At 49.7% G+C, this 26,358-nt stretch overlaps 1 protein-coding gene across 3 annotated transcripts in view; it reads left to right on the plus strand.

The window, feature by feature from the left end:
- Positions 1–26,358, plus strand: part of Sema5b (semaphorin 5B) — a 123,940-nt gene that overhangs the window by 87,052 nt on the left and 10,530 nt on the right. Inside the window, exons 3-11 of one of the 3 annotated variants that reach the window (XM_076548807.1) lie at positions 472–571; positions 5,431–5,476; positions 18,259–18,321; positions 18,607–18,705; positions 19,131–19,344; positions 19,952–20,237; positions 22,365–22,500; positions 23,750–23,957; positions 24,069–24,276. In XM_076548807.1, coding sequence (XP_076404922.1) covers positions 472–571; positions 5,431–5,476; positions 18,259–18,321; positions 18,607–18,705; positions 19,131–19,344; positions 19,952–20,237; positions 22,365–22,500; positions 23,750–23,957; positions 24,069–24,276 — 1,360 coding nt within the window. The other 2 variants (XM_076548806.1, XM_076548808.1) reach the window with 2 other exon arrangements.

A 26,358-nucleotide genomic window follows, 5' to 3' on the forward strand; every position in this document is an offset into this window, starting at 1 on the left:
ACCCTGAGACTGGCGTAGCTATGCTGAAATATCACTCGAGTTGCCTGTGGGAAGTGAACCGGAGAGAGAGACATGGGAGGCAGGCCAGTTAGGAGGTTGTTGGCACCAGTCCAGGCAAAAAAGGACAGTGGCTTGCATTGGGGTGAGGTCTGGGGTGAAAGAAGTGAGTGGAGCTTGGAGGAAAAGCAAGCCGGGTATGTATTGAGGTGGCTGCTCGGGTCTCTGGGGGAACCAAGGGTGATTACAGGTTTTCCTTTGTGCGAGGCAGAGTCCTCCGCAGAGACAAATGGCGACAATACTCTAGTCCCCGACGGAGGTCACAAGGCTGGCTGCTCACAGAGGCGGACAGGTGAAACTCAGATCTCCTGGGGGCTTCAGCCCTCCTCCACCCCAGCCTGTCACTCATCTTCTCTGGGTTGATGCTGCCGAAGCTGGACGCTTCCAACAGTAACGGAAGGTCTCTCTCACCAGATCTGAAGCCGTGGGTCTCCAACTTCACCTATCCTGGAGTCCGGGATTTCTCCCAGCTTGCTCTTGATCCCTCCAGGAACCAGCTCATCGTGGGAGCTAGGTAATGGGGTACAGAAGATAGGGGGAGAGAAGGGAGCACTGGGAATGGGGTAGAGGGGATTGTCTTAGTTAGGGTTTCTATTGCTGTGATGAAACACCATGACCAAAAAGCAAGTTGGGGAGGAAAGGGTTTATTTGGCTTACACTTCAGCATTGCCGTTCATCACTGAAGGAAGTCAGGGCAGGAACTCAAACAGGGCAGGATTCTGGAAGCAGGAGCTGATGCAGAAGCCATGGAGGAGCACTCTTACTGGTCTGCTCAGCTTACCTTCTTAAAGAACCCAGGACCAGCAGCCTAGGGACAGCACCACCCACCATGGGCGGGTCCTCCTTCAGTGATCACTAAATGAGAAAATACCTTACAGCTGGGTCTCATCGAGGCATTTTCTCAGCTGAGGCTCCTTCCTTTCTGATGACTCTAGCTTGTTGTCACGTTGACAGACGAAACCAGCCGGTACAGGGATACTACTGGGATGAGTGCTCTGTGGACACGTTGGTCTCCTGGGTCCCTGTCCTCCGTGCCAGGCCCTGTCTGTGTTAATGACTGTCTATCATCGAGTTATGAGTGCTAAGAAGGAAGGGTGTGGCCCTCAACCTCACCACCTCAGCTAGATTCATTCATCAAAAGTTGTTAAGGTAGTAAGAGCCAGGACCTCGGTCGGCCCTGATGCCAGGACCAGCCGGGTTAGAGGTGCCCAGGAGCCCCCTGCTGGCCATCTGGCTGTCTGCACTTCGGGTGCCGGCGTGGGTCATATGCTTCTTTTATAAAGGGCCTCATGTTCTGTAGCCTGTCCACCTTTGTCCCCCACTGTCCAGATCCAGATTCAGAAGCAAAACTGCATCTTCCAGGCTTCTGGGCAGAAAAGGAGGAACTAACCACCATGAACCATTCATTGCCCGTGAGGAGCTTAGAGATAAGGCGGGGGGTCCCTAGGCCAGCTTCCCCCATAGCCCCTGGGAACTTACCGAAAGGTAATACTTGAGTCTTCCCCAGTCTCTTGGGTCAGAAACGGTAGGACTAGACCCCAGCCTTGTTTCAACAAGGCCTCCCATGTTGAAATGGTCTAACCCAACACCACACAGCAAGAAGACACAGGCTTGGGACTAGAACTCAGACCTCCTAACTCCAGGGCTATGGGTCTGTGTTGGGACAGCTGAAAGCATGACATTCTGGCTCAGCTTGTGCAGGTGAGAAGGACACTCCAGGTGACGCCATGGAACTGGCCATGCCTGCCCTTTCGGTCTCCCCCTTTTGTTTGCTCTGTGAAAAGGAGGTGAGTCACCTACAAAGCTCCCGTCTGCAGTCAGCTGAGCTGGGTCCTTAGTCTGGGCAAACGACCTTGGAGCCTCTTCCATGGCCAACCTCCCAGGGATGCTGGGATGCTGGAGCTGAAAGCTTTTAAAATTTTCCTGAATGAAGTATCATTTTATAGCAGCATTGTATGTGTTACCGTGTAACAGGCCAGCTACATACAATATTCAATAAGAACCAAGCCACCCCTCCCACGAGCAGGCCTCTCTAGGCGCTCCCAGCATCCTCTGAGAGATGGTCTGTATAGATGCAGACAGACCAGAGTGTGGGTTTTCTTTCCCAGTAAAGACAACACTTGTTTTGCTTTCTATTTTGAGAAGGTTGCCAACTCATGAATAGAGAGATTTCACATCCCCTGCTCTCAGGTCCTGCCTGTGGCAACATCATATATACATTATATATGTGTATGTATATATATATATGTATATATATATATATATGTATGTATGTGTTACAGAAATATAACCTGGAAATGGATATTCATGCCATTCTTTCTCCTGGCTAAGGTTTCACCAACCAGCACTTTGAGCAGCATATGTCCACTCACATCTGTAACCCTAGCATTACGGATGCTGAAGCAGGAGGATCACCTTGAGTTCAGGATAAGCCTAGGCTACATAGTGAGGCCTTGTCTCCAAAAATGAAAAAGCAAAGCAAACAAACAGGGCTAGTGAGATGGCCAATAAAGGAGCTTGCTGGCAAACCTGACGATCTGAATTCAATCCCCAGGACCTACGTGCATGCACGGCACTCACATGCTCCCGCATACACACACACACACACACACACACACACACACACACACCATAAATTAAAATATAATACATACTAAAAACAAACAAACCCACAAACATACATAGACACCTTTTTATACCCAAAGAGTAGCATCCCAAGACTGTGCTCTGAACCTCAAGACAGAATTTGGAAAGAAAAAACAAAAAAATGTTTGTTTCAGGACTGCCACACGCACAATGTTATACGGCAGCTGTGTGATAAATCAGATAACACATGTAGTACACCACACAACAGGTAATCTAGTGTATGTAGGAAACCACGCATGTAGAAAATAATCTGGGCTTCACTGTCAGCCCTGGGGGCACATGCTGTGATGGCTCCCATTTTGTAGAAAGAGAAAGGGTGACAGAGAGGTTGCCACCTGCCTGTGGTCACACTGTCCCCCAGATCCACTTTGGGTCTCCCATGAAGAAGGTGGTTATGTTTTCTGTCTGCAGGTTTTCTTCATGTATGTAGCTAGAGGCACAGCTTCTCCTGAGCCTTTGAGCCTAGCTCTGCCTTTAGAGAAGGAGGCATTCTATCCTGGACTGGTCCTTTCTGCCCCTAGAGCTGGTATCCTGGATCCTGGGCTCTTTCTGATGTTCCACACTTGTTTTTTTTTTTTTTTTTTTTTTTTCTGAGCACCCCCCTCCCCCAACCTCTGCCTGATTTTCCCCCCTTCTCTCCTCAACACCCCTTGACCTCCAGAATCCAGGCTGGGGAAATGTTTTTATCCATCTATAGCCTGCCTTATTCCCTATGGGATCGGGAGCTGGGCGGGGTGCAATGGTTTCCTGCTCACATCTCCCAGCTCCCTGAGAGCTGACTGAGATGTTATGATGAATGATTTTTGATGGGATAAAAATGAATCGAGTGATGTGATGTTTCCCCTAATTTGTTAAAGCTGTGAGCAGATGCCGACATTACCTGAGCACACAGCTGGGGTAGAGCCACAAGCTGGAGTCCATCTGTCCCGGGGCCAGGAAGCTCTTGCCAAGGACCTGGAGAGGGGGCTGGGGAGGGACAGCAGAGGCTTGGAGCCAAGGTCATGGGCAAGGCCACCCCGCCCTAGGCCAGTGGAGAAGCAGCGTGAATCTCCTTCTGGGCCAGCAGCCAAGTCATGAGAGGAATCTCCCAGCCTTCAGTGTCCCGTTCCCACCCCTGCCCTCCTTCCCTTTCTGGCTCAGTCTCTCCTCGTCTCTTCTCAGCACAGCTGAGGTGGCCAGAAGTTCCTAGATTAATTATTCCTAAAAAGTTCAGGAACCTGAAGAGGATGGCCAAAGGCAGATAGAAAAAGGAAAGAAGGTTCTTTGGAAAAAAAAAAAACAAGCTACATCTGCTTTTCATTAATAAAGCCTTTTAATGTGTCTCCACGGGACCATGAAGAAGTCAGGCATGAAGTAGTTCTCCATTTTGCGGACACAGACACCGAGGCCCACAAGGCCCCATTAAACAGTGGAGCTGGGAATCCCACCTCTTTCTGCTACAGGGTCTATTCTCACAGCCTGAACTCGTTGTGATGGCACACTCTGACCCTCCCCACCACCCTCGTGACTCCCAAATTCTAAGTCTTGGTCATCTGGCTGCTAGAGCTCAAACAGGATCAGTGGTGGTGCTGAATTTGATGATGTTAGCATTACCATCATCATCATCATCATCACCATCATCATCATCATCATCATCACAGTTAAGGCTTGTGAGCCACCAGCTGTCACATGAGAATAGTGTAGAGGCTGGACTACATATAAACATATATGTAGGACTGTGCAGGCTGGGCTGGGGAGACAGTAGTCCAGGGAGAGGCTGTGGAAAAGGCAAATCTAGAGTCACTGGGTATAGGTGAGGCTTCACACAGAATCCCGGGGCCTCTGTGGGAGCCTATCTGCCTCCCTGCAAGAGGTCTCGAGGATTCAGTTGAACAGAAACAGGCTCCATGGTTAGGAAAGGTGAGGTCACAAACTAAACAAAGCCATTTAGTTTGCAGGTCTTAACTGACCTTATCTTGATTCTAGAATCTGGTGGACGTGGCCGAAGAGGTTGGCTTTAGAGACAGAGAAGGGAAGCAGGGGGGTGGGGATGGGAACAGAACAAAGTAGGACCTCCAGACTTCAAAATTACCTGCCTTGTAAAGTGGACACAGGGAGATAGAAAATAGAAGACTAGTCATCGTTAGCTCCAGGTGATGTCACATGACTCAGGGCAGAGAGCACTTCACTATCATGGCAACAGAAACTAGCCTGGCTGGGAATGTGGTCCTTCTCTTCCCCCAGTTTCTCAGAAGAAGGTCAGTTTTGCTTTCATGATGAGCGTCGAACATGAGCATAAGTGACTCCATTTTGATTTTTCAGTCTGGTGCATTGGGGCCTCTTATGAATACTTAGTCCAAAACAATGGCATTCTGTTAGTTCTATTTAACAGTGGATCCAGGCAGTTCCTTCCTGCGCTTGCTGGGTCAGCCAGGAGCAGATACTCCACCAAGTCTACAGGTTTATCCGCTCGTTCCTCCCAACTCTTCAGTTTACCATCTCTGTGACTTGGACCATTACGCACCCTGCCTCCTGTAAAATGGAGTTTCCTGTAGCTACTGCCAGGCTGGGTGAAGGTTCAATGAACTAACCAAGGTGAAGCTCTTCCTTGGGGTTGGCTCACCCTAAGTCCTGCAGAGGACATCTTCCTGGCACCCCATGAGACCTGGGCTGGGAGATTGCCTTCCGGGGTCCTACCTACAGAGTCAGTGACTTGTGATTTTCATTCTGTTTATTTTATTTTCACAGGAACTACCTCTTCAGACTCAGCCTTGCCAATGTTTCCCTTCTTCAGGTACATTTGCTTTTCTTCCTTTCCTGTGTTTTTTTTCTGTATTTGGAAGCTGGAAGCCGGGCAGTGTGAGTAGCGGGATACCTAATCATCCCCTAGGATGAACTGCAGGAACCCCCTATTCTTTTCCTGGTCACCAACTAAAACCCTGCTTATCAAAGCCACCGCTGGGAGGACACGTGGAAATGGGGTGCAGGGCACTCACCCATGGAGGTACACACAGGTCTCGTGCATTGTGCTGAGGAGCTTGACAAGGGAAGGAAAAGGGGGCACCAGGCTGAGGTGCCCCCCACCCGTCGGCTGGGACTGAGGGCTTTGCCAAGATGCAGAACTTTTGCGCTAAAAATGGGACTCTACAGAGCAAACGAGGCCAGTGAGTCACACTGAGTACAAAGCCCAACCCAGAGTTTGGGCCTCAGGGGAAATGGTGTCCCTGGCTCCTTTCTTAGCTTGGCCTGAGAGATCCTGGTCTATCTCGGCATTTTCATTGAACTGTGATTGATTTATTATCTGCTGCCAAGCCAGGCTCCCCAAGCATAATTCCCTAAGTGCTCTGAGAGACTTTTTAATGGGACTCCTTGATCCAGAACAGTTATCCCAGATTGAGAAACAGATGCCAAACCTTCTCTGCTGAGGCTGAACATTATCGAGAAAGGACAGCCATTCTTCTTCAAGGAGGGGAGAGCTTCCATTGGCCTGTCCAGGAGCTGTCTTGACAGCCTAGCATTCGCTGGGCACTTATTGAATACCAGCACTGAGCTGGGAGCTTGGGGGTATTAGACAAGCAGAATCTCTGACTCCAGGGAAAGATGATGATGGATGCAAACAGTCTAGTTAGAACTCGGGCGTTAATCAAGTGCTGGGCTGTTGGGTGTGCGGCTTTGCAGCAGCAAGCAGTTAAGGAAGGGGAAACCTCCTTGATAAGCTAGTTTGACCTTCTGGTCTCCTTGCATTCAACCTGGTCCACACGCTCAGTGACTATTGTACCTCTTAGCTGGACACCAGAGGAAGTATCTAAGGGATGTGCCCTTTGGAAAGGAGGGGTCAGAGGAACCTGGGAGAAGGGGTGGGGGAAAGGAAATGCCATGTATCCATTAATGCATACTTTCCCTAATCCAACCTGCCATCCATCTGATAAACACTTAATGAATATCCATAAAGGCCAAGTCTAGGCCTATGTATACTATGGGCTGATGGTGAAACATCTCCCACAGGCTCATGGGTTTTTAATACTTAATGGCCAGTTGGTGGCACTGTTTTGAGAAGTTGTGGAACCTTTAGGATATGGAGCCTACCTGGGAGATATAGGTCACTTGGGGATAGACAGCTATAACCTAGTCCCGATGCTGGCCCCGGTCTCCGTTTCCTGATCCATCAAGATGTGAGGAGCCTCAGACAGAGCTCCAGCCTCCACATCCTCGGCCATGCCTTTCCCACTGTAAGGGACTGTACACCTTCTGGTAATGGGCCAGGAGCCACACAAACTCCTTCTTCCCTTAAGTTGCTTCTGCCAGGTGTATGAGCACAGGGATGAGAAGAGGTACTACAGCATGGTGCTCTGCATTTACATTCTAAAGGTGAGGACCATTTCTTTACCCCAAGGAATGCGCACAAGACAGTTTAGGATTCCTTTTCCTCTAAGGGGACCACGTGTCATGTCCCTGCAGGCCAGGCTTATGGCATGCCAAGTTCCCAGAGTCACCAGTCCATGCTCACAGTGGACAGCCCAGAGACTAACTTGTAATTGGCATCCGTAGGCGACAAAGCCAAACCTGACTTTGGTCGGGACATGGGGGAAGCCAGCCCAGAGGTTCCAAACAAAGGTGAAGCAGGTGATCCGGGGGGCCTGCTCTGAGCACCTGGCAGTTGCTTTTTATTGGTTTCCCATGGTCTGCAAATGAAGGTCCTCTGGCCCTGGAGAGTGGGAAAAGGCAGAAGAGTGAGATGTAGAGAAATAAAGGCAGAGCTGTGAGAAGCCGCAAGGGATGGTGGCCGGAGGCAGGAGGAACCCTCCAGGCCCAGCAGGGTCTGCCGAGCTATTGAGAGGTGTTGCCTTTGAGCTGGAGCTCAAAGGCTGTGTTTGCCTGGAAGCAAAGGGGAGAACAGAGGGATGAGATAACATAGCACTGTGGGGGGCAGGGCAGGATCAGAGAGCAGGAGGTGGGAGGTGAAGCCCTGGGGGAGAGAGGGGTCTTCATGGCTGATCTGTGGAGGGGTCCACATATTATTTGGAAGGCAATAGAGATCCATTAATGAGTTTAAACAGAGAAGTGACAGGAATAGACTTGTCATTTAGGTCACCTGACCCAGAGCAGGTACTGGAATCGTGGAGGAAGCAGCCAGGAGACAACTGTGATTGTCCAGCTGAGTGATGAAAAGGCTTGAGGGGGGGGCAATGGAAGAGGGACGGAGGACAGGAAGGAAATCTTAATGTGATAAGGTCATACAGGGCCGTAGCCTCACATAACCCGAGGATCATCAGGCATACTGACTTGTATATAATGAATTTAGTCATGTTTGGACCATAGGGGTGACGTCTAGGTTCCTGGCTTACACAGTTGGCTACCATAAATTAGGATGGGAATGAGGCCGACTATAGACCATTGGCTCCCTTGCCTGTGCCCCAGAACTGCTAGGGGAGCTTTGACAGGCACCTCTGGTACCTCAGAGGTTCTCATTTGATTGCTCGGGGTTCAGCCTGGACCCTGGGGTTTTCAAAAGCTCACAAGTAATTGCAATGGGTAGCTAAATTTAGGGACCACTGCTGTAGGATGTCGAGAAAGCCTTATCTGGGGTGCTGCCCCGCTGGCTCGGCCTGCCCTGGCCTCCTCTCTAGCTGGTCCACAGGACATAAGTCACGTATCTTTCTGGATGTTCAGACTGGGAACTGGGGTTTGGTCCATCTACTTCGGTGTTGACAGGGTCTTAGCATAGACAGACACCTATGATACCCCCAGAGCTCATGCTTGGAATCGGGGTTCAGCTTCAGTGGGGTTCTCTAAAGCACCCTGCAAACCAACTCCAAGAGCACCAAGAACTCACCTTCACCAGCATGGCTGCTAAAGGTTCAACCTTAAAATTCAGGCTGGGTTCTTCTAACAGAACCAAGGAGGGAGATTAATACATCGATGCCATTGTTAACTATTCTAGAAGGCACTGTCTGGCCACAAAGGTGGCGGGCGAGCATGTAAGAGGTTGTGGCGGGCCATCCAGTGCCTTGAAGTGGGTGGCAGACCTGGGGCTCTGGTCAGTTGCCTGGCCTGAGTAGAAAACCCTGGCTTTGGGCTCTAAGTACCCACTCTGTCGTGTGACCTGGCATACCCTCTTTGGAGAACCGTACTCCCCGTCCTGGGTATTGACAATGACGAGCTGCTCAGCAGCACCCAAAGGCTGGAAATGGGCTGTACAATCTCACTGACAGGGGAGGGGGCCACTAAGCTGTCCACTGGGCCCCAGAGTGTGATTTGAGTCAATTTAAACCTCAAGTGATTTACTGATGCTTTAAATAATTGACATCTGTTTAAAAAGAAATCTAAGTGCAAACAGTTTATGCAAACCAGTGTCCATTAAAGGGACCTCTAAGAACCTAAGCACTATTAAACAGTTGATGTAAGCGATTGTTCCTTAAGGAGAATTGAAATCCTCAGCTCCTTCCCAACCCTCAAGTACTACAGAGGGGGAGTGGTGTGTGTGTGTGTGTGTGTGTGTGTGTGTGTGTGTGTGTGTGTGTGTGTGCAAGTGTGTGTGAGTGTGCAAGTGTGTGTGAGAGAGTACGTATGTGTGTGAGTGTGCAAGAGTGTGAGTGTGAGTGTGTGTGTGTGTGTGTGTGTGTGTGTGTGTGTGTGTGTGGTGTGTATAGGGTAAAGTGAGGGCAGGGGATGAGAAGGGGGAGGAAATCAAGTCAGCTCATCTGCTGTCACTATTACCAGCATAACTCAACAAATGGTCATCAGCATCTTCAAAAAGGTGTGTGATCTGCCATGCTGGAGGCTAGGGGAGGCCAGCATGATGCTAGCCTGAATTTGCCAAGTAGGCACTCATGAATGACTTTCATCAAGGCAGTTCCAGGGCCTAATTGCTACCATGTTATGATCTTAGGGTACCAGAAGGCCTGTAGGAACAGAAATGATTATGTTAGCATACATACACACCAAAACATGTAATAGGACTTTTTGCGGGGATTGGGAAGACATTGGGGGTGATCCCAGTTCTCTTCTAGCCTGCCTCCCATCCTCCACATTTGGGCCCAACAGCCTGGGGCTGTTGGTAGTTTAGACTCTGCTCAGTGGTGAACTCAATGCTCAGATAGTGCTGATGCTAAGTGGTCATCTCTGATGTGTCTAGGGGAGCTGCCATGTCCACACAGCGACCATTCTGTTTGTATCCTGGTGGCTTACCTGCTCTTCCTTGTAGACCAATTTCTAAACAGTCTTATTAAATAAGAAACACAGAGCCAAATACAGAGGTAATAGCCGAAGAGATCAGAGCGAATAACCATGACTAGCCTTAGCTTACCACCAGCAGTAGCTTCCACAGAGAGCTTCTTCTTGTCTAACCTGTGGTTTTATTGCCTTCCTGTTCTACCTTCTCATTGACTCTAAGCCCAGCCACATGACTTCCTTGTCACTGCCTGTCTATACAGACCTCCAGGTCTCTATGGTTGGTACTGGGATTAAAAGTTCGTGTCACCACGCTTAGCTGTGTCCTTGACCACACTGAGACTCTGCCTGCCATGTGATCGGATTAAGGGCATGGGCTACCACCGCCTGACTTCTGTTTATTATGGCTCGCTGACCTCTGATCTCCAGGCAAACTTTATTTATTAACATGCAAATAAAATATCACATTTCAGCACAGATAAAATATCACCACACTTCCTCACAGCACAGAAACCACAGGTAAGCTTACCTGAGCTCATCACCTGGAATTTCTGAGGTAGTCCAAGTAGAAAGCGTTCTTCTTGCTGTTGACAACACAATCTCTGCCTACCTCCACTGCCTCGCAGGAACCCACCAAAGGCACGCGGGGAGCTCTGATAGGGACAGGTACACATGCACACAACAGAGAGAATGAGAGGGAACATGTCTGTGGAGAAGAAAGTCTCTCTCTCTCTCTCTCTCTCTCTCTCTCTCTCTCTCTCTCTCTCTCTCAGATGGAAGTGGATGGAAGGATCATCCTGACTTAACAGAACTGAGTAACTTACAGAGGGGGGTGTGGCAGGAAAGCAAGCCGAGTCTCCAGAAAATCTCAGACTGAGGTACCGGGTATTATAGAATAAAGACAGCTGAAATAGGCCACTTTCTAAACAGAAAGACTGGAACCAGGTCTCCTTCACCCAATAAAAGAGGCTGAGACCTCTTCTTCAGAGTCCCAATGGAGAGTTCATGTTTAGAGTCTATAGGAAGGATGGAGGGCACTCATGGGGTATGGGTCTAGAACAAAGAACTCAAGTTTAAATCTTTCACCCTTCCCTGCTCCCAGACTGGAGAATGAAGGAATCTTTGCTGGAGAAACTCAGTGAGATCAGAGACCAGACTTCTAGAGTATGGTGGAGATGGGGTTCCTGGGGGAAGCTTAAGAGAGAGACCCCCCCCATAAGCACCTAAGAACTCTGCCCACAGAGTTCCCAGTGGGATGTTTGGTACTTAAACGCAATTGTTCGTGGTGTAAAATAGCACACACACGAGAAAACAACAGCACAATAAACCAGAGCACTCAGTATTAGCTCAGGGTGACACTTGTCACATCTAGGGTCCCCACCTCCCTGTCAGGAGTCATTTGAAGCAAATCTCAGACATACCACACCAATCATGATTTCAGTACACAGAGCTTGAGATGGAGTGCAGTGGGAAAGCCCTGGCCCAGCATGGGGAAGGTTCTAGATTCCATCTCCAGCATTATTTAAAAAAAAAAACAAAACAAACTTAAGCTGAAAGAATTAAAGCAAGGAAGAGGTAAGCGTGGAAGGGAGGGAGGGAGAAAGGAGAGAGAGAGAGAGAGAGAGAGAGAGAGAGAGAGAGAGAGAGAGAGAGAGAGAGAGAGACTTCACTATACATTTCTTAAAGTTAAGGATTACTTTTAAGTGACTTAGAAATATTTTCACTTCACTAAATTCTAAAGTTTTCCTAATCATATCATAAAATTTCAATATAGAGCTGGGGACATAACTCAGGGGTAGAGCTATTGCCTAGCACGTGTGAAGCCATCCCCAGGACAGTAAAAAGAAAAAAAGTCAAAGTACTTTTGGATCCAAATACACTACAGCTTCTAAAATGTCTCTTAAGTGTCCTTAAACAATGTTTCTTCATTTTCTTTCTTTGTGTGATTTATTTATTGAAGAAACCTGGTCATGTGTCTAAGAGTTTCCTGATTCTTCTGACTACAATCTGGGTGGCATAATTTATGCTCTGTCCCTGCATCAGATGTTCATTGATTGTTACAGACTTCATCAATTTGGACTCTGGCAAGATGACTGCATAGGTGCTGGATATTTTCCTCGGGAGGTACATAGAATCTCTGTCTGTGGTATTGATGATCATTTCCTAGCTCCATCTACTCTTTGGTGTTACAGTATATTGACTAGATTGCTTCTATAAAGCAAATTCCTTTGCTATTTCATTACCCAACAATACATTTGTGTACCAAAGGCAAGCTGAGGGTTTGCTAAATGTTTCCCACAGGTTCACATTTGAATGTTTTGTCCTTGGGTAATGGCACTGTTTGGGCAAATTGTGGGACATCTAAGAGGTGGATCCTTGTCGGAAGTGTGAACCACTGGGGGCAGGCCTTGCCGTTTACAGGCCTGCTGTCTGGTTCTTGGCCCTTCCAGATGTGAGCAAGCTCCCAATGCTGCAGCCTCGAGACATAAAGCACTGTGCCTTTCCTGCCGTGATCGACCATACTCATTGACATTGAAGACAAATAAAACTTTCCGCCACGAAGTTGCTTTAGCTGGGCAAGAGAAGCAACTGAATAGCATACACTAATATAGAAGAGAAAGTCATCTCCTCACCACTCCCTGACTTCTTCTGAGGGTTTTGGTTGGATGGGAACCAAAAGATACAAGACTGGTTAACCAGAGAAAACCATACATGTTTTCATGATTCACACATAATGGGAGATCTCTACACAACAATGAAATCCAAATAAATGACCAAAGCAAGAAGCCTTTATATTTTTAAACAATGAACAGCGAGTTTATAGGATCTAAATTCTTAGGGATGGTGCTAAGATACATGGGGGCAGGTGTAAAAGTTAGTTGGAGAAACGTTACTCCAGTGAGTTACTTATTGTAATTACTGTGCTAGCTACCATCAGTCTCTGGTAATGAAAGCTATTGTCCTATTCTGGTACGGAGAGGATTCCTCTGCCACAAGACACTTCATTGTTTGCCACCTGTAGGAAAAGTAAAGCAAAATGGTCCTTTCTAAAGTTTCAATTCCTCAGGTGATTTCAACTTGAAACAATCAATATACCAACTTGACACACTGTTGCAGGACATGTCCTATGCCCTTTCAGTATTCTGCTGTTGTGTGCTGGTTTTTGGATGAACTAGTTTTGAGGTACTAGCTCTCTAGTACCTTTCAATGGTGGGTTATCTATCTATCTATCTATCTATCTATCTATCTATCTATCTGTCTGTCTGTCTGTCTGTCTGTCTGTCTGTCTGTCTGTCCGTCCGTCCGTCCGTCCATCCATCCATCCATCCATCTATCAACTTTTGAGGCAGGGTCTTGTGTATTCCAGGCTAGCCTCGAACTCACTTATGTAGCCAAGGATGATGGTGAAATGCTGATCCTCCTGCCTCCATCCCCCAAGTGCACCTCCATGCGGGTGTGATGCAGTGCTAGGTAGGGATCTAAGCCAGGGCTTTGTGGATGCTAAGCAAGCCCTCTCCCCAGTGAGCTGCCTCCCAGCCTCTCATTTGTTGTTATTTCAGAGTCCTGAGTTTACACTTGTTGATGTGTTTCTGCTGTGGCTGCTGTTATCTTTCTTAGCTACCCCATCTGTCACAGTGAGAGGCCTCTTCAAGTCGGCTTCTGGGTCCTCTCTGTCTAATTCTATCTAGTTTGTGTGGTGTCCTAGCATTCTGGAACGACAAGATGTTCTAAGCTTGCCTTGTGCATTTACATGAAGAAATGGAACCAGCCATTTCTTCAAGAAGCTTTGGTTCTTTTCAGTGGAAAATACCTAGGGTCTTTTAAGAAATGCGCACAAATAGCCAAAAATCATCAACTTGAGGAAAGCCTTAAAATAAAGGGGAAGACCAAAATAAACATGAAACGACACAAGCTGCAAGCAGCAGAGAATATACAAGAAACAGGAAGCGTTTTAAATCCAATTACAAACTAATTTCTATCTCCTTACATATGAAAATGTTTTTATAAAGCAATAAGTTGAAAGTATGACAGCTAGCCTTACAATTAGGAAAATAAGAATCGAAGGATTCAAAGATAAAAGTTGAAGACAAGTCTACCAAAATCAGAACAGTAGGATCAAGGAGTGAAAACTAGGGAATGCCAGAAAGCTAGAGACTGTACCAAGGCAGGTGGGTCAACCATGGGTTGGGTTAATACACTTTCCAAAATAAAGACAGGGAAGGCTGAGGAAGAAAGGGAAAAGAAAAAAGAAAAAAAAATTGCTAAGACCAAGGCCAAGTCTTCAAGTCAAAAGTAACCCAAACTTACATCAAATTAAAAGCCCTGTTTTTAGGGGGGGAGGCGGGGAGCATAAAGCTTCCAGAGTGTTAGCATTCAGACCTGCCCCTCAGGGACCCGGCCAATGAGCAGGCAATACCTTGGTGGGCCCAGTGTCCTGACGACGTCAGTCATCTTATATAAAGTCCTCTTTAAGAGAAACCCCCACCCTTCCCTTCCTCTCTTGCCACAAGGTAGAGCGCACCTCTTCTCTTCCTCTCTTCCCTTTTCTCTTTCCCTTCTTTCCGCTTTCCCTCTCTTCCCTTCTCCCTTCCCCCCAATAAAACTTTCCACGTGAGTGCTATCGTATGGTGTGAGTACGTGCCCCTTGGCCCCAACCCGCCAAGGCTGCCTCCACGCTGGTTTTAAAATAAAACACACAGTCTAAAGAAAACAGAATGGCATTCTTCTGACAGATGAGGAGGAAGAATTACACCAGATTCTTCAGGTGATCCCAGAATTGAGAAGACGATGGATAAATGTTTATAAAACTGGGTGGGGGCTATAGTCACTTAGAATTCTGCATGAAAACCATCAGTATGAAGAAAGAATCAATCAGACACAAGTGAACTCTAAAAACTGATCCACAACGTTCCTTCTTAGGAAGATACTAGAGTTGTATGCCACCACAGTAAGCAAGTGAATCAAGAACCAAGGCAACTTGGCTTCGGGAAGCAGAAGAGAGGCAAGGCCCTGGTTTTAGCCAGCAGGAGGCCTCACAAGCAATGGGTTTACTGGGAGGTTGGGATATGAAGATGAGGAAGGAAACTAATAGATTATCAGAATCACTTGTGCACACAGAAATGATTTGGAAAGGCATTTCTTTTGGAACATTTGAGAAAAATCAATGGAGAAGGTTGTTTGAGAAAGGAAGCCGTCTCTGATTATGAGTATTTGATTGACGTTCAGATAACCATTTTCACAGTTTAATGAGTCTGAAGTCAGGGGTGTCTCCCAATGGACAGCATCTTGAAGTCATGCTAGCCACAGTTACACTTCGGTCCTGATGTGGTTGTTGTAGCCTGAGCAGGTGTCATTATTCATGCCGTCTGACTGGTCAGCAGCAGTCCCTTTGGCACGACAGTCATTGGAAGAGCCTACAAGAAAGACGAATCTGGATGGGTCAGAGACCTGTGGAGGACACCTCTGGTGAGATCAAGAGAGGATTGCATCCAGACTTGCAGACCAGTCAGTGGCTCAGAAGCAAGTCCTGAAGATCAGGATGAAGCGCTCTGAGAATCCCTGCCTTGCTGACACCTGGGTGGTTCGACGAATGTTGTTCTAGATAAAAGAAAAGCAACAATATGAAAAGTGACAGTTCCAAATAGAAAGGAATTCAGAAGAGGCGTGCACTGAATGTAAGAGGGTTAAAGACACTTAGATTTACTGAAGTTTCCTTCTTTTTTAATGTGCAAGATCAATATGTGATAGAAACGCATCTCAATAAGAGCACTTCCAATAAGTTTACATTAAAATTTTAGGCGATGAAAGTGTTGACTGGCAGCACATTTTCTTTCAACGTGATTTGAGTCCCCAATCAGTGGCTTACCGTCAGGGAACTCTGAGACAGTAGCTGGTTGGAGGGGAGAGTTTTTATGTATTTACAATCATGTGAATACCAATATTGGATCTTAGTTAAAATATGAATTGTTGAGGAAGGACATACAAGGGAGTTATAGGTGTGCTCTGGGCTGGAGTAAAAATGGAGACAGACAAGCGGGAGAGCCTTTTCCTGTTTAAAGCTGAGTGTGAGATGGATTTACATATTTAGGACTTTTAGGTTGTGTGTGTGTGTGTGTGTGTGTGTGTGTGTGTGTGTGTGTGTGTGTGTATACATGTGTACAGGTGCTCAGGGAGGCCAAATGAGGGTATCAAATCCCCTTCAGCTGCATTTACAGGTGAATGTGAGCCGCTCAACGTGGGTGCTGGGAACCGAACCCCATCCTCTGTAAGAGCAGCAAATGCTGACCGCTGAGCAGTCTCTCCAGCCTTGGGGTGTAGGTTTTTAACAGCTGCCGCCGGGAAGCGGTTGCTGTGGGGCAAAGCCGCTGCGGGATGGAAGGAGTGGTTTCTAGGGGAATTGTTAATAATGTCTTATGTTTTTAAAAATTGCACATCGTTACGTTGATAAAAAATAATTTTCAAATAAAAACGACTCTGAAAAGCCCTTTCTGTGCCGTTTCCGTTTTATAAACACACATGTCCTTGTTGGGCCATATGGTCTAACTTTTGTTTCATGGAATCTGCTGACTGTGATGGGAGGCAGAAGGCTCCTGGGTGCCTGGATCGGTGGTCTGCTTTGCGGCTTGTTCCTCACCAGCTTTGTGACCTTGATCGGATAGTTCAACCCCACTGGCTTTAGTTTTCTCCCTTACACTGAAGGGTCAAAGAGAGAACGCCAAGTCCCTGGCATGTGTCTGTACCATTGATGAGTTCCGTACGACCTTAACTTCCCCCTTAAGAACAGGCTGGCCCCTTCAATGTGCCCCATGCAGGAACCCCAAGGCTCTGTGCAGTTTTCCATTGTCTACCTATTGTCTGTGTTTCAGTGTGTGTGGGGGGAGGGGGGTCATTGACCCTTCCTGCCCCCAGAAACCCCAAGAACTCTTACCTATCTTCTCTTTTGTGGGGCTTAACCTGGGACCCGATGGGTCCTTAGGGTAGCAATGCCTTATCATTTCCGTCCAGATGAACCCTGACCCTAAAGGTCATCTGCCCTTCTTTAAAGTTGAGAAGCAGACCTAGAGGGGCAGACCCAGCATGCTTAGTGGAACCTGGGTGCAGGTTCTGGGGTGGGGGTGGGGGGTCAGCCTCTCTCTGCTCTAAGCAGCCATGCTTCTTTAGAGGTGACGGGGTGGTCTGGAAGGCAAGGATCAGCCCTGGGGCTCCCTCTTTGTTCCCAGCTTCCCATTGTCTAGCGAAGCAACTTTGTGAGGAATTGGAGCTGAGTGTATGTGAGGAGGAGGAGGAGGAGGAGGAGGAGGAGGAGGAGGAGGAGGAGAGAGAGAGAGAGAGAGAGAGAGAGAGAGAGAGAGAGAGAGAGAGAGATCTGCTTACTCAGGCCTTTTAGGACAGGTTGTGTGGTTCATGTTTATACATCAGCGCTGTTGGCAGTTGCTTGTGTGACAAGTATCACCTTTCAGTGCTCTTCAGAGATGGGGAGAGAATAAACGGGGCGGGGGGGGGGGGTCCTGGGTGGAGACAGCCCTCTCCTAGTGCTCTGAGCATGAGAAAGCTGTGTCTCCAGCCCCTAAGCCCACGGCGGTGTGAATGATGCCAGAGTGAAGGAGGGAGGTGAACAAAAGCTTGGTTTTTCATTCCCAGCGCTCTATAAAGTGGGAAGCATGGAGATGCCTGTGAGCCCAGAACTCAGAAATCAGAGGCTGGGGGGATCGGAGTTCAAGGTCCTCCTCAGCTTGTGTTTGCAAAGAGCAAACAAAATGGCAGAAGGGAACGGGAGACTTCACGAGGAGTAACTGAGGCGAGCGGAAGTCTTCATTTCCTGGAGCCAGCAGGACAGAGGGCACAAACACACATAGCCTATGAAGACTCTTACCCATGGCCTACCACGTATCTTCAATTGTCACCAAGAACTCAGTGTCTACAGAGCTTGAGGGGGAAACATAACATGTCACAGGGCTTTAGTGGGACAATTACAGCTCCTGTTTCTAAGAGATCCAAAGTCTAACCTTCGGAAAGAGACCCAGGCTAGCCTCCCATTCCTTTGAGGGACTTCTGGATGGCACATTTCCTGTCCCCCACCAAGACCTAGGTGGTACTGAAAACCCTTCTTGGTCCCTTGAAGCTTCAGAGCTGTCCCGGGGAGAGGCTCCCAGAAAGCTGTGAGGGGCTTAATGGAGCCCATGAAGTTGAAAGCAGGTCCCTAGGTGTCCCCACTCCAATCAAGCAGAGAAAGTGTTTGGCTGGGGGACCACTCTCTAGTATAAGACCTCAGGGTGAGAGTCTCTGACAGCCCCCCCCCCCAATACCTCAGATGCTTGGAGAGAAAGCCCTAACCTTCAGGCTGCCATCTACCCTAATGAGCAGTGTCCAGGAGCACACCAGATCATGTCCCCGTTCCTTCCACAGGCTACAGAGTGGGCCTCCAGTGAGGACACACGTCGCTCCTGCCAGAGCAAAGGGAAGACGGAGGTACGTGCCGGAGGCAGCAGGGACTCTTCTGGAAGCTTATGGTCAGATGTTGGGGGTCCTTGTGAGCATGGGGTCGCTTGCCCCAGAAGCCTGACTGGGACGAGGGTGAAGGGAGACAATGGATTCCCACAGACACAAGCTGGAACATCTCAGAGCAGCGTGGATCCAGGGCAGGGGCGTGGAAGGACATTCCTTGGCATCGATGATGCAGCTGTATGAAGTAACCATGCCCAGAACTACACACGCAGAGCTGTGGCCCTCCATTGTTTTTCCTTCCCACCTCAGGAGGAGTGTCAGAACTACGTGCGAGTCCTGATTGTTTCCGGTCGGAAGGTGTTCATGTGCGGCACCAATGCCTTTTCCCCAGTGTGCTCCAGCAGACAGGTGGGCCGTTGGGAATGGCAGGCAAGGCGGGTTTTCAGGGCATGGTGTCTTACCCGGGCACACAGGCTTGGAGTGGGGGGCTGAAAAATGTAGCAGGGTGGGTGGAGAATGTATGTCCATGAAATATTAGGACAAACGTAAAAAAAAAAAAATCTTCATCTGAAATTCAAATGGAACCTCTCTTTAGTATTTTCTTCGTTAGTCTTATTTGAAACAGCCATCTGGTGTCCAGTGGACACTCGTGAAGGACCTCACCCTTTGTAATGGCTATGAGATCACAGAGTGGCCATGATGAGGGTACTTGAGACATGGGAGGGTGGGGAGAGGGAGGGAACAAAAACCAAGGGTCCCAGAGGAGACAGCTCTGAGGTGGAAACAACAGATGTTCTCAGGACCCCATGGTAAAGCTCTCCCACTGTCTCCAGGTGGAGAACCTCAGCCGGACTATCGAGAAGATCAATGGCGTGGCCCGATGCCCCTATGACCCACGACACAACTCGACGGCCGTCATCTCCTCCCAGGGGGAGCTCTATGCCGCTACTGTCATTGACTTCTCAGGTCGGGACCCAGCCATCTACCGCAGCCTGGGCAATGGGCCCCCGCTTCGCACGGCCCAGTATAACTCCAAATGGCTCAATGGTAAGGTGGCCCAGGCCTGGGGCGGCTCTGTCCTGCCTTCGAAACTCCATGGGCCTTTCCCATCTCAGTTACTTCATCAATAAAGCAGATGGGGCAGGGGAGGTGTCTCCCCAAAGACCAAGGCACACTGGAGCTGAGCCCCAGATGTCCCGAGGACCCAGAGCAGACAAAGGGCAGGCTATTAGGGGAGAGAGTTAGAAACTGAATAGAGAAGGGCTTAAGGGAAGGAAGAAATTAGGAAGGAAATAAGGAGACAGTACTTCCTGTCCCTTGATGTTGAATACATTTCTTTACTAACTAGCTGTATGGCCTTGAGCAAGGACCAACCTGCTCTCTGCTGTGATGTTCTCATCTGTAATGGACAGGAGTCCTAGGACTTGCCTTCTGTACCATAGCAAGGATTAAATGGAGGAACCAATGAAGTCCTTATGATAGAGTATTTTATCCCATGAAGTAACACTGTTAACGAGAGCTTCACTTTACGTGGAAGTGGGACCAGGCTTCCTTGGAGCCCCTGGGTCAGCAAGGAAGGATTCAAGATGCCCACCCGAGGATACTGGCACAGTCAAGTCCTTCCTACTCCGCCTTCTTCTTTCCATCCCCACAGAGCCAAATTTCGTGGCATCCTTCGACATTGGGCTGTTTGTGTATTTCTTCCTCCGGGAGAACGCAGTGGAGCATGACTGTGGACGCACTGTGTACTCTCGGGTGGCTCGAGTGTGCAAGAATGATGTGGGGGGCCGTTTCCTGCTGGAGGACACATGGACGACGTTTATGAAGGCCCGGCTCAACTGCTCCCGCCCAGGAGAGGTCCCCTTCTACTATAACGAGCTACAGAGTGCCTTCCACCTGCCCGAGCAGGACCTCATCTATGGCGTCTTCACCACCAACGTGTGAGTCCCCCCACTCTAGTGCCCAGCTCTCCTATCATTCCAGGGCTTGCCCTGCCTAGCCTGGCAGCCTGGTGGGCTCAGCAGACCCTTTCTCAGAGGCTGGTGTCTGCATCCACCAAGCAGAGGTCTCCTGGCTCCCGCAGCTGGTCGTTTGTGGCTTTACCACCTCTGGAGGGGTAAGGACCTGCTCTGAGTTGCTGGGAAGGGCAGGCCCAGGCCAGATGTGCAGGGGGGGGGGGGAGCTGGCTGATGGCTCCTAGAGGGAGAGCGTGCTGGTGAGGACAGTGATGAAGCCTGCATGGGGTGAATGGGGCGGCAGCCCTGGGCACCGTTTCTCTATGGCCCCTTCTCACCTACGTGCAGCAGCATTCCAAGAATCCTGCTGCCTCCTCCCTCCTGGCTACCCCAGAACCTGCAAGCTGGCATCTGGCACCCCTGTTGTTTCCTTGGATGTGAGGAAAGGCAACCGTTCCAGGGATGTCAGACTCTCCTCTCCTGCTCCTCCGTGTGGAGGCTAACAAATCAAGTGATCTTCAGGTTAAGAGTGGTGAACGGGCCCCACTGAGACTGAGGAAGGCCTTTGCAGCGGGGGATGCTGTGCAGGGTATTTTGTAAGGACATCAGGAGCTTGGTGAGCCACAGAGTGATGCCAGGTAGCAGGCGCTGGATGCCCCAAGTTGTCTACAGAAAGGACAGTCTGAGGCAGCGGGAGGGGACGTGGGTAAGACTGGCAAGCAGCAGCAGAGAGGCCATCCTGGCCAGGGGACAGATATTCAGCACAGCTCACACAAGCCATGAACTGAAAAGCTGCTGACCATGACTAAGTATGGCTGGCTCTCGGTGTAGGAAAGTGAGTGACTGTGAACAGAGAGCAAAAAGAGCTGGAGAGACATCAAGGAAAAATAAACGGTTTATTGTAGAACCCCTCCATGCCAGGTGCCTGTCCTGTGGTAGGGGCGGGGGGGGGGGGTGGACAGCAGTGAGCAAAAGCAGCCATGGCAATGCCATGAAGGGGGTGATAGTCTAGAGTGGGCAAGGCTATTTTGAGCAACCCATTTTAACCTTGCTAACTCCTACAGAGGGAGAAAGTGGGGTCCAGGGTGGAGATCAGAGGAGGCTTCCTATGGGAAGTGAAATTCCTGGGATCTGAAGGGCATTCCAGCCCCCATGCCATAAATTGTGCGAAGCTTTGGGTGGATGGGGAAAAAATGTTCACGTACTGAGAAGAAGCCAGTGTGACAGGAGCGTTGAGGGCATAGAAGGGAGGTGGGAGAGAATAAGGTGGGGGGTTCCCCAGAGACCTCAGACTACTCTCAGGGTTTTGATCTTTACCCTGTGGACATGGAGACATTACTTGGGGATTTGATACAGGCCGCTGAGCAGCGAGGTGTAAATTTGAGGACTTTCATGCTGCCTGCTCTGTGCAGAATGGAGTAGGAGCCTTTCCAGGCTGAGGGGAGACCAGCAGAAGGATAGGTCAGGACTCAGGGGCACAGGGGGGGTCTGGGACCATCCACAGTATGGATACATTTGGGAGAGAAACCAGTGCAGAGACTAGACTGGACAGGTGGATGTGACGATGTCATCTTGTGACCTGGTCACTTCACATTCATAGAGACTTATGATTCTGGGCCTGGAAGGGTTGTAGTGATTATCTAGTTCTGAGGAGTTGCAGGATGCAGCATAAACCAGTGGCATGCTACCCATCTATGTAATACATACATGCATACAGCAGAATAGATTGGAATCAAATATCAAAGTATAACATATTAAACTTGGATAGATTAGCGCTGAGATTAAAGGCATGCGCCGCCACCACCCAGCTAAAATGTGGGACACTGACTGTGTTCTACCCCTCACTGAATAAGGGAAGGGGATGAAGTGTCACAGAGGGATGGACACCCCCGTGCTTCTTGCCCATGGGATCCTCCTGTGGTAGGGTGGGAGAGTGTGAGGATTACCTACCCTTCACTGTGCAGAAGGTACCAGGCTCATCAGAGTCACTTCCTAACCTAGGGGAATTAGGAATGGTGGCAGACTGAGGGGCCTCCGAGGAAGGATGCTTGGCCCACAGGGAGGGCCGAATCCCAAAGGAAGGACCACATTCCACCACCTCTTGCCTTTTAGAAACAGCATCGCCGCGTCCGCCGTCTGCGCCTTCAACCTCAGTGCCATCTCCAGGGCTTTCAATGGCCCGTTTCGTTACCAGGAGAACCCCAGGGCTGCCTGGCTCCCTATTGCCAACCCCATCCCCAATTTCCAGGTACGGCTTCTCTTCCTTTGCCTCTCACCAGCCACAAATGGACTCCCAGCTGCTCAGGACAGCCCTGATGCTCTAGGCTTTGGGGTCTGTGATGGGTCCCCAAGAGGGTGGTGACTCCTCAGACTGCTGTTAAGGAGATAGAGGAGAGGCAGGGTTAGGGAACCCACTCTTGTGGAATTGACTCCACAAGTCCAGAGAGGCAGGGACCTCAACTCTACAAAGCAGGAGAGACCAGGAGGGCACTACACAGGTAGATTGTGGCCAGACTTGGGGATTTTTATCAGAGATCATTCACAGTATGCGCACTAAAGGAACTAATTAATGCCTATAGGATCTCTGAATCCAGGCAGTAGTTGGGGCCGACATGGTTGGTACATGCATCCCCTATACTGTGATGGGAAAGCATAAAGGGCTGATGGCAGAATTTTTTATTTATTTCTTTATTTTTGAGGAAGCTCTCACTGTGTTGCCCTGGCTGGCCTGGAACTCACTTTGTAGCCAAGGCTGACCCTGAACTCACAGAGTCCTCTTGCCGCTGCCTCCTGTATGCTAGGGTTGAAGGTGCGGGTCACCGCACCCAGCCTAGATGACTGACTTTCATGTCCTTCCAGCTGACTGTGCCGCGGGTGACTTGGCCTTGGGAAAGGCTGGGGCTTTTTCAGTTCAGCAATTCTGAGCCAGATCCAGCCCAGTGATGTTGGTCAGGTCACCCAACTCCCTTGAGCCTCTTATTCCTTTGCTGGAACCAGGGACAGGATTATACTAGGTCATCCCTTCTGGTTCTGTGCAAGGGTCCTTGTGGTGCGCACTAAAAGATGACTGCCTTCCCGCTTTAAAGTAGAAAACGCGAACTTGGAGCCAGTAAGGATAAAGGAGAAAACACCTTGGCCCAGTAAGGATAAAGGAGAAAACACCTTGGCCCACTGTCGGGGGTGGACACCTACAAAGCAGTTTAAAATTACAGGATACCATTCACATTCAAATGATTTGTCTGGACAGACCCCTTTGCGCTCCTATCCTCTTCCCCAACCCCGGCAGGTCTCTCCTCCTCCATCTTCCCAGTCTCAATTTCACCTAGTTTTAAAGAAAACGCATCCTTTCCTGAAAGATCCAGGGGCCCAGAAAGAATGCTGGGGACCAGGAGTGTTGGAGAATTAGTGTCTACCCAAGGTCTTCATGGGTGGGAAGGATGCCATGGCAGCCCCTGCATGTGAGGACTGGGCTCCAGTGACTGGGTGCTTTGTGGCAGTGTGGCACCCTGCCTGAGACTGGACCCAACGAGAACCTCACGGAGCGCAGCCTGCAGGATGCACAGCGGCTCTTCCTGATGAGCGAAGCCGTGCAGCCGGTGACACCAGAGCCCTGTGTCACCCAGGACAGCGTCCGCTTCTCACATCTCGTGGTAGACCTCGTGCAAGCTAAGGACACGCTCTACCATGTACTCTACATAGGCACGGGTGAGCCGGCCCGGGCCCGTCTGCGCGCCAGATGGGGAAGTGGTTGTTGCCGGGTAAGGAATCAGCTGCGAGCTGCCACTGGTTCCAAGGCCACTTTCCTCTGACCCCCAGAGTCAGGTACCATCCTGAAAGCGCTGTCCACCGCCAGTCGCAACCTGCGGGGCTGCTACCTGGAGGAGCTGCACGTGCTGCCCCCTGGGCGCCTCGAACCTCTTCGGAGCCTGCGCATCCTGCACAGTGCGCGTGCGCTCTTCGTGGGATTGAGCGACCGGGTGTTGCGGGTTCCGCTGGAGAGGTGCCTGACCTACGGGAGTCAGGGGTAAGCCAAGGCAAGAGGACAAAAGAAGGGCCCCGGGCGGTCTGCGGTGGTGGTGGTGGTGGTGGCGGTGGCGGTGGCGGTGGCGGCGGCTATCCTGCCAATCACGTGCCTCAGAGGGAGGTGGTACTTAAGTGATGTGGCTTTCCAGTGAGCCACTTGCCCTGGCATCCCTGTGGGTCTCCAGTTGGGTAGTGCCTTTGAAAAGTCACTTAACCTCTCCAAACGTTGGTGACCTGCTCCTGAAACATCTTGGAAGGATTTTGTTAGTGTTAATCAGCCTTGTCGCTGCCCAATAGTTCTGGCCTGCCAGCCATCTCTAGCTCACTTGATTAGCTCTCGGGACCTTTAGTTCATTCAGAAAGAAAGATCTTGGCCTTCGAAACCACAGCACTTCTTGCCCAGATGTGGGGCGTTGGGGAGATGATGCCTCGGTCAGCCCCAAGTCTTCAACTTTCTTGAAGGCAGACCAGCCAGATGGGGCAGCCATGTGTAAGAACTGTAATGTCCCATTGCTTTCAGCCACATTAGCTTTAAGTAGAGTCACAGATTTGGCAGCAATGACACTAGTATTTAAGGGAGGAAGCCAAGGCCAAACGGAGCAGTGTCCCAGACTCCCAGCCCCTGAAGCCACCCTGTCTGTGTCCCTTCTCTGTATGATCATCAAAACAGCCACGTGGACTTCATGACCTTTGCAACAGAGTCCTCCTGGCTGCGCCATCTGTCCTTGGGATTTGGGAGACAAATGGGCTCCATGCTGCCAAGGGTTGCTTTCTGAGAGGACCAGGAGCTTGGACAGAGGCCTGCAGATGGGGGGGGGGAGAGGAAGGATGGACGGGTGTAGGAGGCCGCTGGTGAAGGGCGGTCGCCAGAGCTCCTCTCGGCCCCCACATGTGGTTCCATCAGAGTGGCACACATTTGCAAAGCCCTGCTGTACACAGGGCACCTTGATAAGCTGTCAGTGTGAGGGGAGGCTTGTGTGACCCCATAACTGCAGCCCTCCACACTCTGCCAATCCAGTTAGGGAGAGAAACCCTGGCCTGGATCTACCATGTGGGGAAAGGCAGGAGGATGTCTTGGGAAGGATGCGGATGGTAGAATTAGACACAAGGGAGAACCCACCTCAGCTCCACGCTCCATGAGCTGCATGATCTTAAGCAAACCTGTTAACCATTTTGAGCTTCAGTTCTCTTGCCAGGAAAAAGAGATTTGATGGCACAGTGATGTTTTATTTTGGCAGAATTGTAGAGACCGGGCCTGGTACTCATGAAGGGCCCAGGCTCGCAAGTCATAAAGGAAGACAGTATCTTTATTCCTTTTTATTTTCTGCTTTTAGGAGGCTCCAGCCTCCTGGGCTCTCTGGCCTCGGAATCTATGACACCAAATACACACAGCTCTGTTTGGCCAGAAAGCAGCAGCTACCTGCTGAGAGCATTTCCCTTGTTTCTTGGTCTCTTTAAATACGGTGTTGCTGTTAAACTTTTAACACATGCCTTATTCTCCAAGAGGTTATAAATCCTTGATGGAAAGCCCAGTAGCCCAGTATTTTTTGCTCTTCACTAGGCAGCCCTCCCCAGCACAGGGTGACCTTTCTCCCAGGGCTGATGCTTCAGTCAACCGATTATTTGGCCTCAGAAGGGGCTGGTGCTGAGGAGTGGGTCTGGAGAGTGGATTGAGGCCAGCTGAGAATGTCACGGGAGGATTTTGACCTGAATCTTGGTGGTGGCACAATGGGGTTAGAGTCTCAGACTACCCAGAGAGTTCCTCTAGAGGACAGGTCAGACTGTGGCGAGTAACCTTGTCGTGAGTCAGATGGATATCTGTGATGGGTTAGTGTGGCTCCAGCCCACTGCAAAGCCATGGTCTGCAGTGGGATGAGAGGATGGTGAGGGACAGGGACAATCCCCCACTCGCCGGATCTCCCAGAGGAAGCCAGGAGCTTGTATAGTGTCCCCAACAGGCTACCGTTCTGCAACAAAGTGCCAGAAGGTCAGCTTGGATTCTTGTTTCCTGAGTTTGGTTTACAAGCTGCTGAAGTGTACAGTGAAAATCCTATCATAAAGCTAGAGGTGGAGGGCCCTCCAC

This window comes from Peromyscus maniculatus, chromosome 12, assembly GCF_049852395.1.
Source record: "Peromyscus maniculatus bairdii isolate BWxNUB_F1_BW_parent chromosome 12, HU_Pman_BW_mat_3.1, whole genome shotgun sequence".
Taxonomy (NCBI): Eukaryota; Metazoa; Chordata; class Mammalia; order Rodentia; family Cricetidae; genus Peromyscus; species Peromyscus maniculatus.